The sequence below is a fragment of the Mesoplodon bidens genome (assembly GCF_964165515.1).
Source record: "Mesoplodon bidens genome assembly, chromosome: 4".
Lineage (NCBI taxonomy): Eukaryota > Metazoa > Chordata > Mammalia > Artiodactyla > Ziphiidae > Mesoplodon > Mesoplodon bidens.
In genome coordinates, this window is record NC_138160.1 from 15243397 (window position 1) to 15258189 (window position 14793).

The 14793-nt window shown below is 45.7% G+C and overlaps 1 protein-coding gene across 3 annotated transcripts in view; it reads right to left on the reverse strand.

Annotated features, from left to right (window-relative positions):
- The window catches only part of MYO10 (myosin X), a 221640-nt gene extending 207368 nt beyond the window's left edge, over positions 1–14272 (reverse strand). For 2 of the 3 annotated variants that reach the window (XM_081232992.1, XM_081232991.1), the window contains exon 1: positions 13754–14272. In XM_081232992.1, the coding sequence (XP_081089118.1) occupies positions 13754–13774 (21 nt within the window). In that variant the 5' untranslated portion in view covers positions 13775–14272. Of the gene's footprint in view, positions 1–1577; positions 1949–2665; positions 2711–13753 lie in introns of all 3 variants that reach the window. The other variant, XM_081232993.1, reaches the window with a different exon arrangement.
- Positions 14273–14793: the final 521 nt, after the last annotated feature.

Sequence of the window (14793 nt, forward strand, 5' to 3'; positions counted from 1 at the left end):
GGCAAAAGCCAATCCTCTTAACTTCACAGCCAAGAGCTCATTTTATCAGATGTTTTTTATTCTGATATATACCTTAAAAAACAGGTGATTCCATCTTTAAAATATTTATAGAAAAGGCACATTGGCCTTTTCAAAGAGAACCTTAAGTGAACGTGGTTTTCGAACCCAAAGTACAGTAAGCTAGCCCACCAGACCTACCCAAAGGCAAGAAGGAAATTGTTACAGCTGAAAAAGCTACATTCCCAAGAGACACATCCAAGAATTTCAGTGGGTCTCAAGGTCTGAAAATTAGCGCCAGAATTTACAGTGTGCACCTGACTTCATATCCTTGAAGTTGAACATGGTATCTACTTTTGTGAGAATCCCCAAAGGAATGAAACATTTATGGAAACTCAGGATTAACAAGGTGGTATTCTGATGACCCCATTCTAATAAGGCAAGTAGGGTGTTAAAACACTGGGGAGGCTGCTTGTAACTTTCATCTTCTTAGAAAACTGTAAGCAGTTCATAAACACCGCCTCATAAAGATTCTGCTTCTGGACAGCAAACAATACATCTACTAGATGTGGACCAAAAAACCCTTAGGCAACAGGACCTTGGTATAAGATACTTCAGTCCCCACCCCAAGAGTTCTGCCTGCCTCAGTCAGCAACCATGATGCTAAACTGAACAGGTATGTTTTATATATGAATATGTAACATATGTATATGTGTATCTATATTACAGACATTCACACATGCGCATAGGTATACATACATATATGATATATTAATCTCATATATAAACCAGTTTAAACAAACAAACAAAATCTCTCTTTTACACTTGAGAAGCAACAGCTTACCTACTTGCTGTTGAAACACTCACTGGTCATACTCCAGACACATATTTGGCAGAAAAACAAGAGCAGGTGGGCATTATTCATAGAAAACAGGAGTTACAAGGACAGGAAATTCATATGTGGAGAAGCCCTGTGATAGACAACCTAGGCGGCGAACAGCAGAGCACAGGGCGTCTCTCTAGGACCTAGTGCTCATTCTGGGCTCAGAGTTTAATGACAAAAGGAAGAGGGTAGCAAGGTCAGGGACCCTGGGTGGAGACAGCACAGCTAGGTGGAGGGCTGGCTCAGAAGCTGGCAGCAGGCGTCAGGGGAGTTCAGGCTGCGTGTCCTTGGACCGGGGGAGCTGTCATGTGGCCCCTCACCGCGGGGGTGGGGGTGGGGGGGCGATTAAAACCAGTAAGGAGAGTTCCTTTCCATGGGATTTATTACCTCTCTACATGTTGCTCCCCTGTGCCTGATAAACTCTTTTTTCAAAGCATGGGACCAGAAGCAGTAAGAAGTGGGCTGTAAGAAGGAGCCCAGGAAGAAATAACTGGGAAACACGCCCCTCTCTCCTGGGCTCATCTGCACTGGGCATTCCTCCCAAACTGGCCAGACCCAGGACCAGAGTGAGGGTGAGTCCCTGCTCTGTGCTCTGTGGCTCTCAGCCTGCAGGGTGACCAGCCTTTGGGTGGAGGCTGGGCCTTGTCTGTTCCACCTTCCGCCCAGACGATCCCTCACGGTGGCCATGACCACATACCCGACAAGTCAGGACACTTTCCCTGGCCGTGGAAGTCTTGGCTTACATCAAAGAAACCCCCTTCCATCCCGGCCTGCCAAGATACTGGTGGATGACCGGAATATCTTGGAGCATTCTTGTTCTGCACCCCAAGAAGTCTGGGCTGGTCCAGGTGGGACTGTCACATGTTTCTGACCTCGACAGCCTAGCCATCAAAAGGCACTGATTTCACACAGCTTCTGTCTCGGGGAAAGAGACCACGAGTAGGAATCTGCTGGTAGGTAGGATGGTGAGCAAGGGTTCAAATGCACCGGGTTCGAATGAATCGACCTCAAATTGCTTGAGACAGGGTCCGCAGTCAAAACATTCCTTGACAGCAGCACTGAAATATACTGCAAGAAATACACAAGGAGGGCCATGAGAATCTGAGCTCTCAGCAGCCATGGGACAGAATAGCATATTACGCAAATAACTGCTAGCCTCAGAATGATAATGGATGTTAGCACAGGTATTAAAAGAGTACCGGTACACTGGAATACTACGCAGCAATAAAAAGCAACTACTGATGCACACAGCACGGGTGGGTCTCAAGAGCACCGAGTGAAAAACGCCAATCTCAGAGGATTTACACACTGATTCCACTTATATAACATCCATTTATATAAGAGTCTCGAGTGACGAAATTATAGAGAAGAACAGATCAGTGCTTCCTAGGGACTGGGGGGAGGGTGGGACTGTTTCTCGTGGGGCAGCAGGAAGCATGGGAGAGTTCTGTATTCTGGATGTGCTGTAGTGTTTGCATGGATCTGTAGGTGTGGTAACGCCGCCTAGAACTACACATGCGCACGTACAGATGAGTGGATGTAAAAATCCGAACGAGGTCTGTAAACGGGACCAAGGAAAATTTCCTGGTTTTGATACTGTACTATTGTTACCTATTGTTATATAAGATATCACCCCCAGGGAAGCTGGGTGACAGGTACACAGGACGTCTCTTCTATTTTGGCAACATCTGAGTCTGTATTTCTTTTTATTTTTTAAAAAAAGCAAAACGTGTCAGAATAAAACTGTACAAAATATATAGGGAGAGGGCAATAAATATAACTTACCTCAACATATTCTCAAAACTTGAGAAAATATGACCTCCTTTTTTCCTGGTGGAAAACAACAGCTAGTTTGATTACTCGGTATAATAAATATTTCCCTAATGCTCTAAGGAGAGGACTTTAGGAATATATGGTAAAACACTAGGAGGGAGATCAACAAAAGCTTGAGGGCAGAGGGTACAGCTGGACGTGAATGTTCCCACCAGATGGGACGACACAACATAGATGATAAAACCGATTCTAAGTGTCCAAGTCTCACGGGGAGAGTTTGGATCTTAAAGAGAATAAAATTTCAACACTGATAAATGTGTGCTCCCCATCACCCCAAGAGATGAAAAGCAATTAGGAATCGACACAAATGAGGAAGGGTGAAGAAAGTTTGGGAGTGATCCAAACTTAAGCTGTGGCTACAAAAGTGTGGCCATGGCACAATGATTCTCCACTGGAGCGATTTCACTCCCCCTTCCTCCCCAGGGCATATCTGCAATGTCTGGAGATGGTTTTCGTTGTCACAACTCAGGGAGGCAACTGCTACTACTGCATCTCGTGATCGGAGGCCGGGGATGCCGCTCAGCACCCTACAAAGCACAGGACGGCCCTGCGTTACAATGACTGATCCGGCCAAAATGTCAAGGGTGCTAAGGGTGAGAAGGCCTAGAAAGAGGGCACCCTTGCCCACCTCTGAAAATCTGAGGCTGAAAGCTATGGGAGGGCTGTACATACCCCTTGGCCCTTAGCACACATCATTAAAAGAACAAAATGTGGGCAGAGATAAACAGAAGCAAACCTGTACTAAATGACAGTGGCATACGTTGTAAAAGGTGGAGTGTTATTTTCACCCAGAACTCAACACTTCTATTTCAAAGTCCATGGAAAGATCTCCCAGGGGTAATTAATAGAAATAATAAGCCTTACAGTCACACACAGACACACACAGACACACACACACACACCCGTCAACAGTGTTGTACGTTACCTAAATCCCTACCGTTAGAACCACCACCACAAAACTGCTGTAGCCCAGGGTTAACTCACAAGGATATTTACAACGCAAAGGAATAAGAATTAAAAGAAAAATCCATACAAACGATTCCCCAAACAAATGGCCGATGGCTCCCCAGGCGGTATACAGCAAGGTCCCTTGTGTAGGCTTTGGCCTTAAATGAACATCAGGTACCGGCACTGGGATTTCTGGGGGTCAGATGCGAATCAACATCCCGCTTGTAATTAACTGAGAAGAATGCCTCCCTCCTCCACTCTGGTTCAGAGAAGGACCTAACAAGTGGACGCAGAAATCTAGTATTATGTGTTTCCTCTGTGAAACAATGCATGTCATTAAGACTCTAATAGAAGTTACAAAATCCCTGCTACCATAAATACATCGGTGACAGGGTGTCTCAGCTGTGCCTGCTGTAATCTGCACCGACACCTCTCAGAAAACTTTTGCTGCCAAATAGTCTAAGTAAAAATGTGCGAACCCTTTGAACAAACATTCCCACTCCTGGAAAATTTTATCCTCGAGAAATAATCAGACAAGCCTGCAATGACCTGGGCACGAGAATGTATGTGTCCTGTTTTCTATAATAGCAAACACCTAGAAACACCTATAATGGACACATAAATAGGGATACATGTCCAGGAAGAATGCAGGGCCACTCAGACCAGATATCTAGGACCTCTGTCTTGGGCTGTAGGCTTCAGAGTGCACTGTGAATCACAAAGAAAAAAGAAAGTAAACAAACAGAAGTTCCTCAAATAAAGAGTAAATCACGGTCTTTGGTGGAAAATTATATTATATTAATTTTGAACTTGCAGTAGCAGCAACTATTTGATATAAACTATGGCTTACTTTTAATATTAGCAAAAGCTTCCAAAACCCCCCAAAAAACCTAATTTGGCCACTTCACTTAAAAAAATGTGTTTTTAAAAATTTTAGAGAAAAATTTCTTCAAACAGGAACTACATGTGAAACAGGCAACAAAATTGGTATTTTAAGAAAATATAAGGCAATAAAAACATTTGCATGACTAGGAAGAAAAAGATTCACACGTCTTTATATGTAGACTATTTTCTGGCTGAGATGCATTAAGGTTTAGTCTCATCTGAAAACAGATTTTTAACAAATTGACTTCTGTTTTCAGTTTTCTTTATAATATACACAGGATTGAAAAGTTTGAGGAATATTTTAAGAAACAGTGGAAATTCACAATATTAATGATATGACTTATACAATAAAATTAAAATATTTTGTGCTTCCTGCAGTATCACTAACCTATCACACATAATCTCATTCCTCTTTTTTTTTTTTTTAAAGAAGATGTTGGGGGTAGGAGTTTATTAATTAATTTATTTATTTTTGCTATGTTGGGTCTTCGTTTCTGTGTGAGGGCTTTCTCTAGTTCTGGCAAGCAGGGGCCACTCTTCATTGCGGCGCGTGGGCCTCTCACTATTGCGGCCTCTCTTGTTGCGGAGCACAGGCTCCAGACACGCAGGCTCAGTAGTTGTGGCTCACAGGCCTAGTTGCTCCGCGGCATGTGGGATCCTCCCAGACCAGGGCTTGAACCCGTATCCCCTGCATTAGCAGGCAGATTCTCAACCACTGCGCCACCAGGGAAGCCCAATAATCTTATTCCTTTTTTAACCTAAATATTGCTGTATGAATTTTGTTGACAATGCCAATAACTACTGGCTGCCTTAGCATCCCCAAACCGAAATCAATTAAAGAACCACAATGACTCAAGAAAGGTTTTTTACTTTAGCATTACTGTCAGTAACACCTAAATTATTGTGAAAATCTTGACTGTAACCATATAATTAGTGATTCTGCTGAAATATGGGCAAGAAAAGTAGACCTATGGAAAATTTACTATGGAGTATATGTCTATTACTCACGCAGACATCACTGGTTCATCAATAGGACACCCACACGTGTGCAACTATAATTATCTTCATTCATCTTTCATAGTCTGACTTTGGGCAATAAAACCCATAGCTTTAGACATTTTTCGACTGTGTCCTAATGAAGGTATATTTATCAAGGTAGGAGAAGAGAAGACACTTATTTACCAGTTTGGAAGCTTGATTTATAACTTAAATATTTTACAGATGGGATATGGGGCTTGCATTTGTACTCCTGTCCCCGGCCCTGAAAATCACAGGGGCCGTCTGTATACATGCAAGATCCTTGCCATTTAAAGCTTTTCTCAAGCAACTCTTTTAAATTTATTTATTTTATTTTTGGTTGTGATGGGTTTTGGTTGCATTGGGTCTTCGTTGCTGCGCACGGGCTTTCTCTAGTTGCGGCATTCAGGCTTCTCCTTGCAGTGGCTTCTCTTGTTGCAGAACACGGGCACGCAAGCTCAGTAGTTGTGGCTCGCAGGCTCAGTAGTTGTGGCGCACGGGCTTAGCTGCTCCGCGGCATGTGGGCTCTTCCCAGACCAGGGCTCGAACTCATGTCCCCTGTATTGGCAGATGGATTCTTAACCACTGCGCCACCAGAGAAGCCCTCTCAAGCAACTCCTAAGTGAAAAACATTACAGGTGCGCTTTCACAGAAACAGATACAGAGGCAAAGAAAGCATATACCACAAAACATTAAGAGTAGGACTGAGAGAGTTTTTGTCCTTTGCTTATGGCATTTCCTAAATTTTCTAAACTTAGCACATACTCTTTGCAGGATTAAGGAAAGAAAAAAATTTAAGAATGACATGAAAAAGTAATATTGTAAATCTATGTTTATCAAAGCTTTTGTTTTTAAGCAAGAACACTCCTAATTCTACATATATTCCTAGCAACCCAATTTAAGTATCTATGAAGCTGATAAAACCCAAAAATCAATGGTAGCCACACACATGAGCGTGAAGTCTACCAGAAAAACTTTTAAATAGACTTTTAACACACAAAGTAGATAGCATGAACACAGACTCTACAAAGAGGTAAGTCCACTCCTCTCCACAATGTACATCACTGTCAATGGATACTGCTTACATGTTATTAACTGACCCCCAAAAATGACACTTAAAAGAATTATGAGGTTCTTTAGGGACCCAGTATTAGGTAAGAGGCCAAGTGAAAAAGCTACTTTCTATTCCAACGTCCAAATCTCATTTTACCTTGCCCTTTAATCACTGACAGGTAATAAAGATAAACATCCCTACCACAAAATACAAAAATTCAACATTGCCTACCTTTTCTAATATAAATCTCTCTTTTTTTTTTAATTACCGCAATTTTAAATGCCTTTCTACAGAGGCAATTTTCATCCTGAAGAGTAGATACTGAAGCTGGAGAGAAGATAGAACTATGAAATGCCTAACTGCCATCTGGTCCGCCCCTGCTCTGGCTGTGTTTCAACAGATGTGGCATGGCTTTGCCACAAGAACTCTAACACTTTTTCCTGTAACTGGCAGAGTCACATGATGTGATGTCATGTGACACGAGGGGCTAGATTTAAACTGGGGGCTCAAGTTTCATATATTAAGCCTGGAGGACACATTTCCCAAACAGCTTTTAGTGAGGTATCAAAATGTTTTATTCAAGGAATACTCTATGAGAAATGTTCCGCTCTCCTGTCAAAGATCACTTCACCCACAAGCATTAATAAGCTAACAAGTAAAACAACGGATATAGAGAAACTCTGGGAAGGCGGCCAGAATCTTTAATCGAAAGAGAAGATTCCATCAGAAAACCTCCAAGAGGAACACTCTGATAATTGAGACTTAGAACAGGGAGACAAATGAGTCCTATCCTTTCTTTTTATTAATAAAATAACTACTTCACAAAAATCTAGTTTTCTAAGTGCCGTATTACCTAAATCTCCCTACCATCCTCATGAGGTTGGGGCCGGCAGCTTTAGAAACCACATCTTACAAGGAAACAGAAGGTAATTGTCTTTCCTAAGTAAAAGGCACACCAAACAAAACTTGGAGGCATGTTCAAAAACTGATGAACATTTTCCTGCTGGGTTTGCAGTGTTTCTGGGGCGTGGGCCACTTGTTTTCCCAAACCCCCATGCAGTTTTCAACTCAAAAATCATTCACTAACTGCCTAAGGTTAAGCACTTAAGCACTTCATCAAAGAAACAGTGATGCAAGCATAAGACAAATGACACCCACAGGAGAGCAAAGCATGGCAGCGAAGAGCAGACCCTCTGGAGACATCCTGTGTGGGTTCAAAGCCTGGCCATCACTTTCTAACTGTGTGACCTTGGGCCAGTTACTTAACCTCTCTCTGCCTCACTTTCCTCATCGATGGAGCCTTACTCACAGGGTTGTTAAATAAATTAATTACTGAATGGAAAGTGCTCAGAAACATGCCTTGCACACAATAAGCACTCAATAAACAGCAAACATATTTTTACTGTCTTCAAAGAACTGTAAAATGCTTCATAATCAAGGGAAAAAGTTAGAAGCATCTCCCCTCCCACCATAAAAAAAATCTGTACTCGAGAGGAAAATAACGGCTACACGAGGATAGAATCCCATCCCTAAGGACCTTTGAGTGCAAACGAGGTGATAAAACTTATAAATCGGATTATTTAACCTCTCAAGGCTCTGTCTATTCATCTGAGAAGGAAAAACAAAATAAGTAAAGCCTCTAGCTAAAAGGGGTAAATTCCTAACACAACCAGGACAGAAAGAAGTAGAGTCAAGTTCATAGGAAAGAGAGGAGTGACCGTGAACTAGACTTGTTGGCGATGGTTTCAAAAAGGAGCTAGACAGGCAGGACATCCGATCAGCAGAGAGAAGGGCACACGCGAAGGTATGGAGGAGGACTGGCAATAGACCCTCTGGAACAGAACTCACATGCGGGAAAAGAATAAAGAGAGGTGCAAGATCAGAAGGCCTTGGAAACCGGACTAAGAACGTGAGCTTGACTTTATAAGCAATCTAGATGTGCTTTAGACAGAATTCTGGAAAATCAGCCAGAAGTGTATTGGTCAAAAGGGAGAAAATCAATAAGTGCAATCTAGCACCAGAAATGATAGTGGGAACAGCTCGAAGACCAAGATTTCCCTGCACCATAGAGTACTGGGATTTCAGTCACCATCAAAGGCCACTCCTTCTTAATTCCTAAGTTACTCTAACCTTTTATTATTACTCACTTACCAGGTGCCAAGAGCTTTGTAAATCTTACCTCGAATTCTAATAACCATGCAAGGTCAACACTATTATGCTCACTTACAGACAGAGAAAGGAAGCCCAGGAAGGTCAGATAACCTGGCTGAGAGCCCATAGGTGTGGAGGGTACAGCCAGCCTCCCAGAGGCCACATCTCTTCTGCTCTTAGGGACGAGGCTCTCAATCCGCCCAGGGGCATTCAGGCCCAGAGAGGTGTGGCCCAGCTTCCTGTAGATGTCACTGGCTGCTCCTGCTTGAGCCTGCCCTGCAAATCAATGACCTGAGACTATAAGACCTCTACACGCGAACCTTCAAGTTGCGAACTTTCAAAGATGCGAATGTGTGTTCCATCAACGTCAGGCGCGAGTGAAACTGCAGCTTGCCCTCCGTCTCCTATTGCTGACGATCCTTCAGCTCTACCATCTCCCACCTCCTCTCCCTCCTCCAGTCAGTAGCTCTTCTTGCCTGTTCACCCGATGCCAGCCCTGGATGTCAGCTGCTGTACAGGACTACTGTACATTTCAAGGTACTGTCCTGTAAGATTAAACATGTTCTCTTTATTTTTTGTGTTTGTTTTTTATGTATTATTTGTGTGAAAAGTATTATAAACCTATTACAGTACAGTCCTATGGAGCCAATTGTGTTAGTTGGGTACCTAGGCTAACTCTGTTGGACTTAAAAACAAAATTGGACTTAACGAACGTGCTCTGGAAACGGAACTCGGTCGTTATGTAGGGGACTTACTGAATTACGTAGCAGTTATTCTGAATGCAAAATTTTGAAACCCATTTATAAGGAGGTACCCTATTTCCCATCATTCCATAGAAGAGTGCATTCAAGGCTTGTGTCCTTAAAGGTGACCTCACTTAAAAGTCAGCAGAGCCGGAAAAACAAACACTCGGCACTCTCTCTGCACAGCTCTGGTTAAACAGTGCCGGCCCTACCCACACTGCTCTGGGCCTGATCTGGGGAGAGGTGAGCGCCCAGAAGACCAGGGCTCCCTGCTCCCAGCTGCTTCCGTGCCTTTGCTGCACCCAACATGGCAGGGCCCAAAAGTGACAACAGGAATCCTTGCGGGGTGTGCAGAAAGGGCACGGCACTGTGACTCCACTGTGGGAAAAGAGGACACCAGGGAATGTTCTGATGATTCCATTTTACAGTCGTCAAAGGGGTGGCCTGCAGGATGTGGTGGGACAAGGAAGTCCTCAGCGCTTGCCTTTTGCCCTTGAGAGATGACTGGGGGGCGGGGGGCGGGGGAGAAAGAGCTGTCAAAATCAATAGTCTTATTTCTTTTACCAAGATAAAAAATATCAGTAAGATGTGAAACAAACAAAGCACTATAAAAAGGGGAGAAAAATAGACTCAAGAACTCGTTCTAGCTTAAAAAACTATTTGAACCCCAAGTAACAACCGAAATTAAGACACCACCCCAAATTAAGTGGAAACGAGGAAGGTGTTTCCACTTAACACCTGGAGAGGTGCGTTCGTTCCAGCCCAGGGTGAACCAGGCTGTAAGAAACAGGTACAGCTGGAATGCTTGCCACTAACAATTTCGTGCTTAGCATTAATACCTGCTTTATGTTTGTATTTATGTGTTTATGAGTATCTTACTTGTGTATATTTTACACACTTCTGAAAAATCGAAGTGTTCATATATGTCCAGTTAATGAGCCTCAAAAGATCTTTCGCTTGAACAGCCATCATGCCATGCCTGTTCCTAAAACAAGACAGAGAAGTCCCGCTCGTTTACGTGTCCAGCTGGCATTGACTGGCCCCTCCAGTATTCCAGGCACTGTACCCAGCACTGGGGACTTGGAAACAGCGGCCACTTCAAAACATCAACACGCCTGCACAGCAGTCTTGCCACTTTGCCGGTTGAGCCTTTTCAGTTTGTTTTAAAAATTGCTTCTGGTTACAGATATACCTAACCTTAGGTTCTTCGTGAAGTAACTTTTTAACGACTTACCTCTAAATGCTGAAAAAGCAAATTTCCGAGAAGTGCGCACACAATTCACTCGAGAGATGTCATAAAGATCTAAGGCCGTGAAGAAACTGAAACTCAGTTGGGGAGTGTAGGGCACTCAGTTTCTCCAATCCCCGGGTACATTTTGAGGTCAGTAGCCATCAGCTGCCCGGCACAAGCTTCACAAGCTTCCAGGTGACCGGCAGTCAGAGGCCTGATGCTACATAAAGTGGGCAAGAAAGCTGTGCCTGCAACACGCACGGGAATTAATTCCACGAGGCAACTGCTTCGTGAGTCTAACTCAGTGGGTCTCAACAGGGAATGATTTTGTCCTCTGTGGCTCATTTGGCAACGTCTGCAGACATTTTGGTTGTCACAACTTGGGGATGCTAATAGCATCTAGCGGGTAGAGACCAGGGATGCTGCCTAGCATCCCACTCTACACAGGACAGTTCCCCCACACCAAAGAATTGACTGACCCAGAATGTCAATGGTACCCAGTTTGAGAAACTCTGGTCTAGCTCTAAATAGCAGCTGCGAGTCACATGGAGCTCTTGTTTCCTTGTTATTTGGCCATTCACACATAAAGCTAATACATGCGACATCTCATTCAATTTTTTTTCAATTGTTAACATTAGCTTCAAATTGCTGTCCAACAAGCAATAAGTTATTATCCTTAAGTCACAATGGGAAAAGTTACCAAAGAACAGGACACCACTTCGTGACACAGGAGGCCTTACAATTTTGCCGTCCTTGGAAATATATCACTTCTGCACTTACTCCACAGAGAGATCCATAGAGACAGGATCTATGTTAGGAGTATGTCTTCAATTAATAGCACTGTATAGCCTCTCTGGCCCTGCTGGCTTCCCATTCAAAGTAATTATGGTTAGAGGAAGAACTCTGATTAGAAATTACTACTGACTAGAAATAAATTAATCAGAAGTTAATTTCTGATTAGAAATTAACATTGTAATAGAAATACATCACAAGAGTAAAAGTATAACTTTGAATAAAAATATCCCCCAATACTAAAGTCACCAGCAAAAGAGCAAAAAGGCTGTGAGTTCTATAACAACCTCTTCAACCTTGGGCAAGTGACTTAATGTCTTTGGATTAAGATTCTTCATCTAGGAAAGGCAGGGGATGGAGAAGAAGATCTCTGAAGGCCAACTTCAATATTATATTAATCATGGATATAAAATCCAACAACTAGGTCTCCTTACACTGAACCAAGGCATAGTGTAAGGAGAAACAGTACTTCAAAGTCCAATGGGAGGATACCAGGGCAGGAGGTCGCAGCTGCCCCATGTTATCCTGCAGTTCTCCCCATTTCCACTAGGGGGCAGAGCTCTTCCAAAGGGGAGGTCACTGGCCCCCTGCAGTCCACAGACAGACTTCATGGGGACGGGGACCCCAACAAATCGAATACAAATTCTACGTCTCATCAAATTTCCTAAAGAACTCACAACACAAGAGCAAAATAAAGGCCTCCCTCCCCCCGCCAAAAACAAGTTAAGAATTAGAGTCCCGCGGGCAGAGCCTCAGGTTTTCTTACAGATGAAAGCAATTAAACTAGCCCACTGGTCTTTTATCACTGGTTAACCTGCAACTCCTGCAGAAAGTTCTGGTGCCTTCTTACAGGCATGAAAACGAAGGTCTATGGATTAGCAAATGCTAGTCTCATAATTATAGGTCTCATTTAAAAGAAAAAAGGAGAAATATGTATTAATGAATGATTAATTCGTTTCCAGTCCACCTCTCACCATGAATGTGGGTATCACCTGTGAGACACCACTTAAAAAAGAAAGGGATATTACTATTACACAAGAATATACCACTCTGGCCACTATAAATAATCATCAGGCTATTTATAGTAAGTGGGCATCCAGAAAGTACAATGACTTGAAATAATAAATCCAGTTAAGTCTGAGAAAGCAAGTTAGCCAACACAGAGGCAAACCCTCACCAATCTAATTTGCTGGAAGGTTCCAAAACTGTCCTGGATTTACAAAACATCCCCTGGCTTTCAATGAAAGTCACATCAGACTCATTAAGCCAACTAAGTTTACTTTGAGCCACTTCAAACCTCAAACTTAAATAGAATTTGTTAAATAAACACAACCAAGAAAGGAAAGGGAGCCAAGAAACCACGGTAGCTCTCGATCCCAGAGAAAAGGGTTCTCAAGTCAAGGGTTTCAAGTAACCGTGGTGTCCCGCCCTCAATGACCCTAAAAGGAGCATCAGTTTAATCTTTCAAAAATAACCAATGTTCGCTCTTAACGATTTTCTTTAAATTCGAATTCCATATCTGCCAGGGACAGTCAGCACACATACGTGATCTTTTGATCTCACCCTCTGGAATGATCTCAAATCCTAGAAGAGCACTTCTTGGTGAGCACTAGAACCTAGACTCCAAAGGTCCGACAGGCCGAGAACATGGTGAACGATTAAACCCTCGTCTCTCCCTTCTCACACTTCATTAAGCGTCTCCTCTGGAAGTGTTTGCACCCCTCTCACAGGAAGCCGGCACGTTTTGCAAAGGAAATTCCAGACCAGACCTTTCTTGGAGAAAGGCAAGTCCCCGATGAACGTTTTATTGGGCTTCCTGCACCCAGGCAGCCGGGCAGGCACATCTCCCCGCCGGGCCCCTCGTCCGCCAGCTCACCTCGCGCGGGTCGACGCTGGGACACCCGGTGAGCCAGCCACCCCCGCAAAAGGACGCTCACCTTCGCTGCATCCTGGGGCCAAGTGCGAGCGCGGGACAAAATAAATCCCGCCAGGGATTACTCAGCCAGAGACTCCCCGGGGCTTGATTTCTGGCGACTCCCAGAAAGTTTCACCCTCTCGGGCTAAGTGCGCGCGGTAGCGTGTGTGCGCGCGGCGCGGTGAGCACCTCCCTCCCTCCTGGGAGGCCAGGTCCGGGCAGGAAAGGAGCCCGCGCCCGGCTCACGGAAAGCAGCCCGGCCCGGGACGCCGGCGCCCGCCCTCCCGGCCGCGAGCGCACTCACCTCGGGGAAGAAGTTGTCCATTGTTCCCGTGCGCTCCCCAACTCGCCCGAGTCCGGCTCCCAGCTCGCGGAAGTCAGCCCAGCAGAAGGTCCGGGGAAACCATGCGTGTCACAGCGCGACTCCCAGAAACTCGAGCCCGCGGGGCTCCCCCGCTGCCATCTCCTTCTCCCCTTCTCGTCTTTCGCACCTTTTGTTTGCCCAAACCCAAGTCTCTAACTCATCCGTCCCAACTGCAGCCTTTGTCTCCTCTTTCTCCAAGTTCCTCACTCCTGGGCGCCGCGCTCGCGAGCGGAGAACAGCTGGTGGCACATTCTTCCCCCCGGCTGGGGGAGGGAGGCGGGGGGCTGGGGAGTGCGCCCCCTCCCTCTGCGCTCCGGCCGGAGGCACTCGGGGTGGGCAGGGGGACAACGGCCACAAAGCGAGCCCGGAATGGCTCTCCCAGCTCGAGCGCCGCCCCGGTGAGTGTTCGGGCGCCCGGGCTCACCGGCTCACGGCCACACAGAGACTTGCGGACAGGAGAGCACGGCCCGCCCAGCCCGCTCATCCGGCCCCGCCCACTCGCTCGCCTCGCCCCGCCCGCCAAGGGCTGAGTCCCGCCCACCCAGCCGGCCCACCCGGCCCCTCCGCCACGCCCCGCCCCTGCAGGAGCCCAGCCCTCAGCCTACCCCTCCCCGCGCTTCCGCAAGGTTCGGCCTCGCGCGGCCGGCGCGCCCCGCCCTCATCTTCGCCCAGGCCCCGCCCACTCTGCGCCTTGGGCCGCCGCAGGCTCCGGGGGTGGGCGGAGAAGGCGGGGTCCCAGCGGCTACCAGCTCCCTCCCCGCTTCCTCACCTAGGTGCGGGCGGGGGAGTTGACTCTTCCCTCTGGTGAGAAAGACCAAATAGTCACCAATAAGGAGGGGTTGGGGGATTTTTGTGTGTGTGTGCCTTTGATCTTTAGCACGCCCTAGAACCGGCTCAACGCGGATCTCATTAATGCAGCTCGGCAGATGAGCGACCCCGGGGACGGAAGCGCGGTCCGTGGAGCTGCCCCGGCTGTTGGG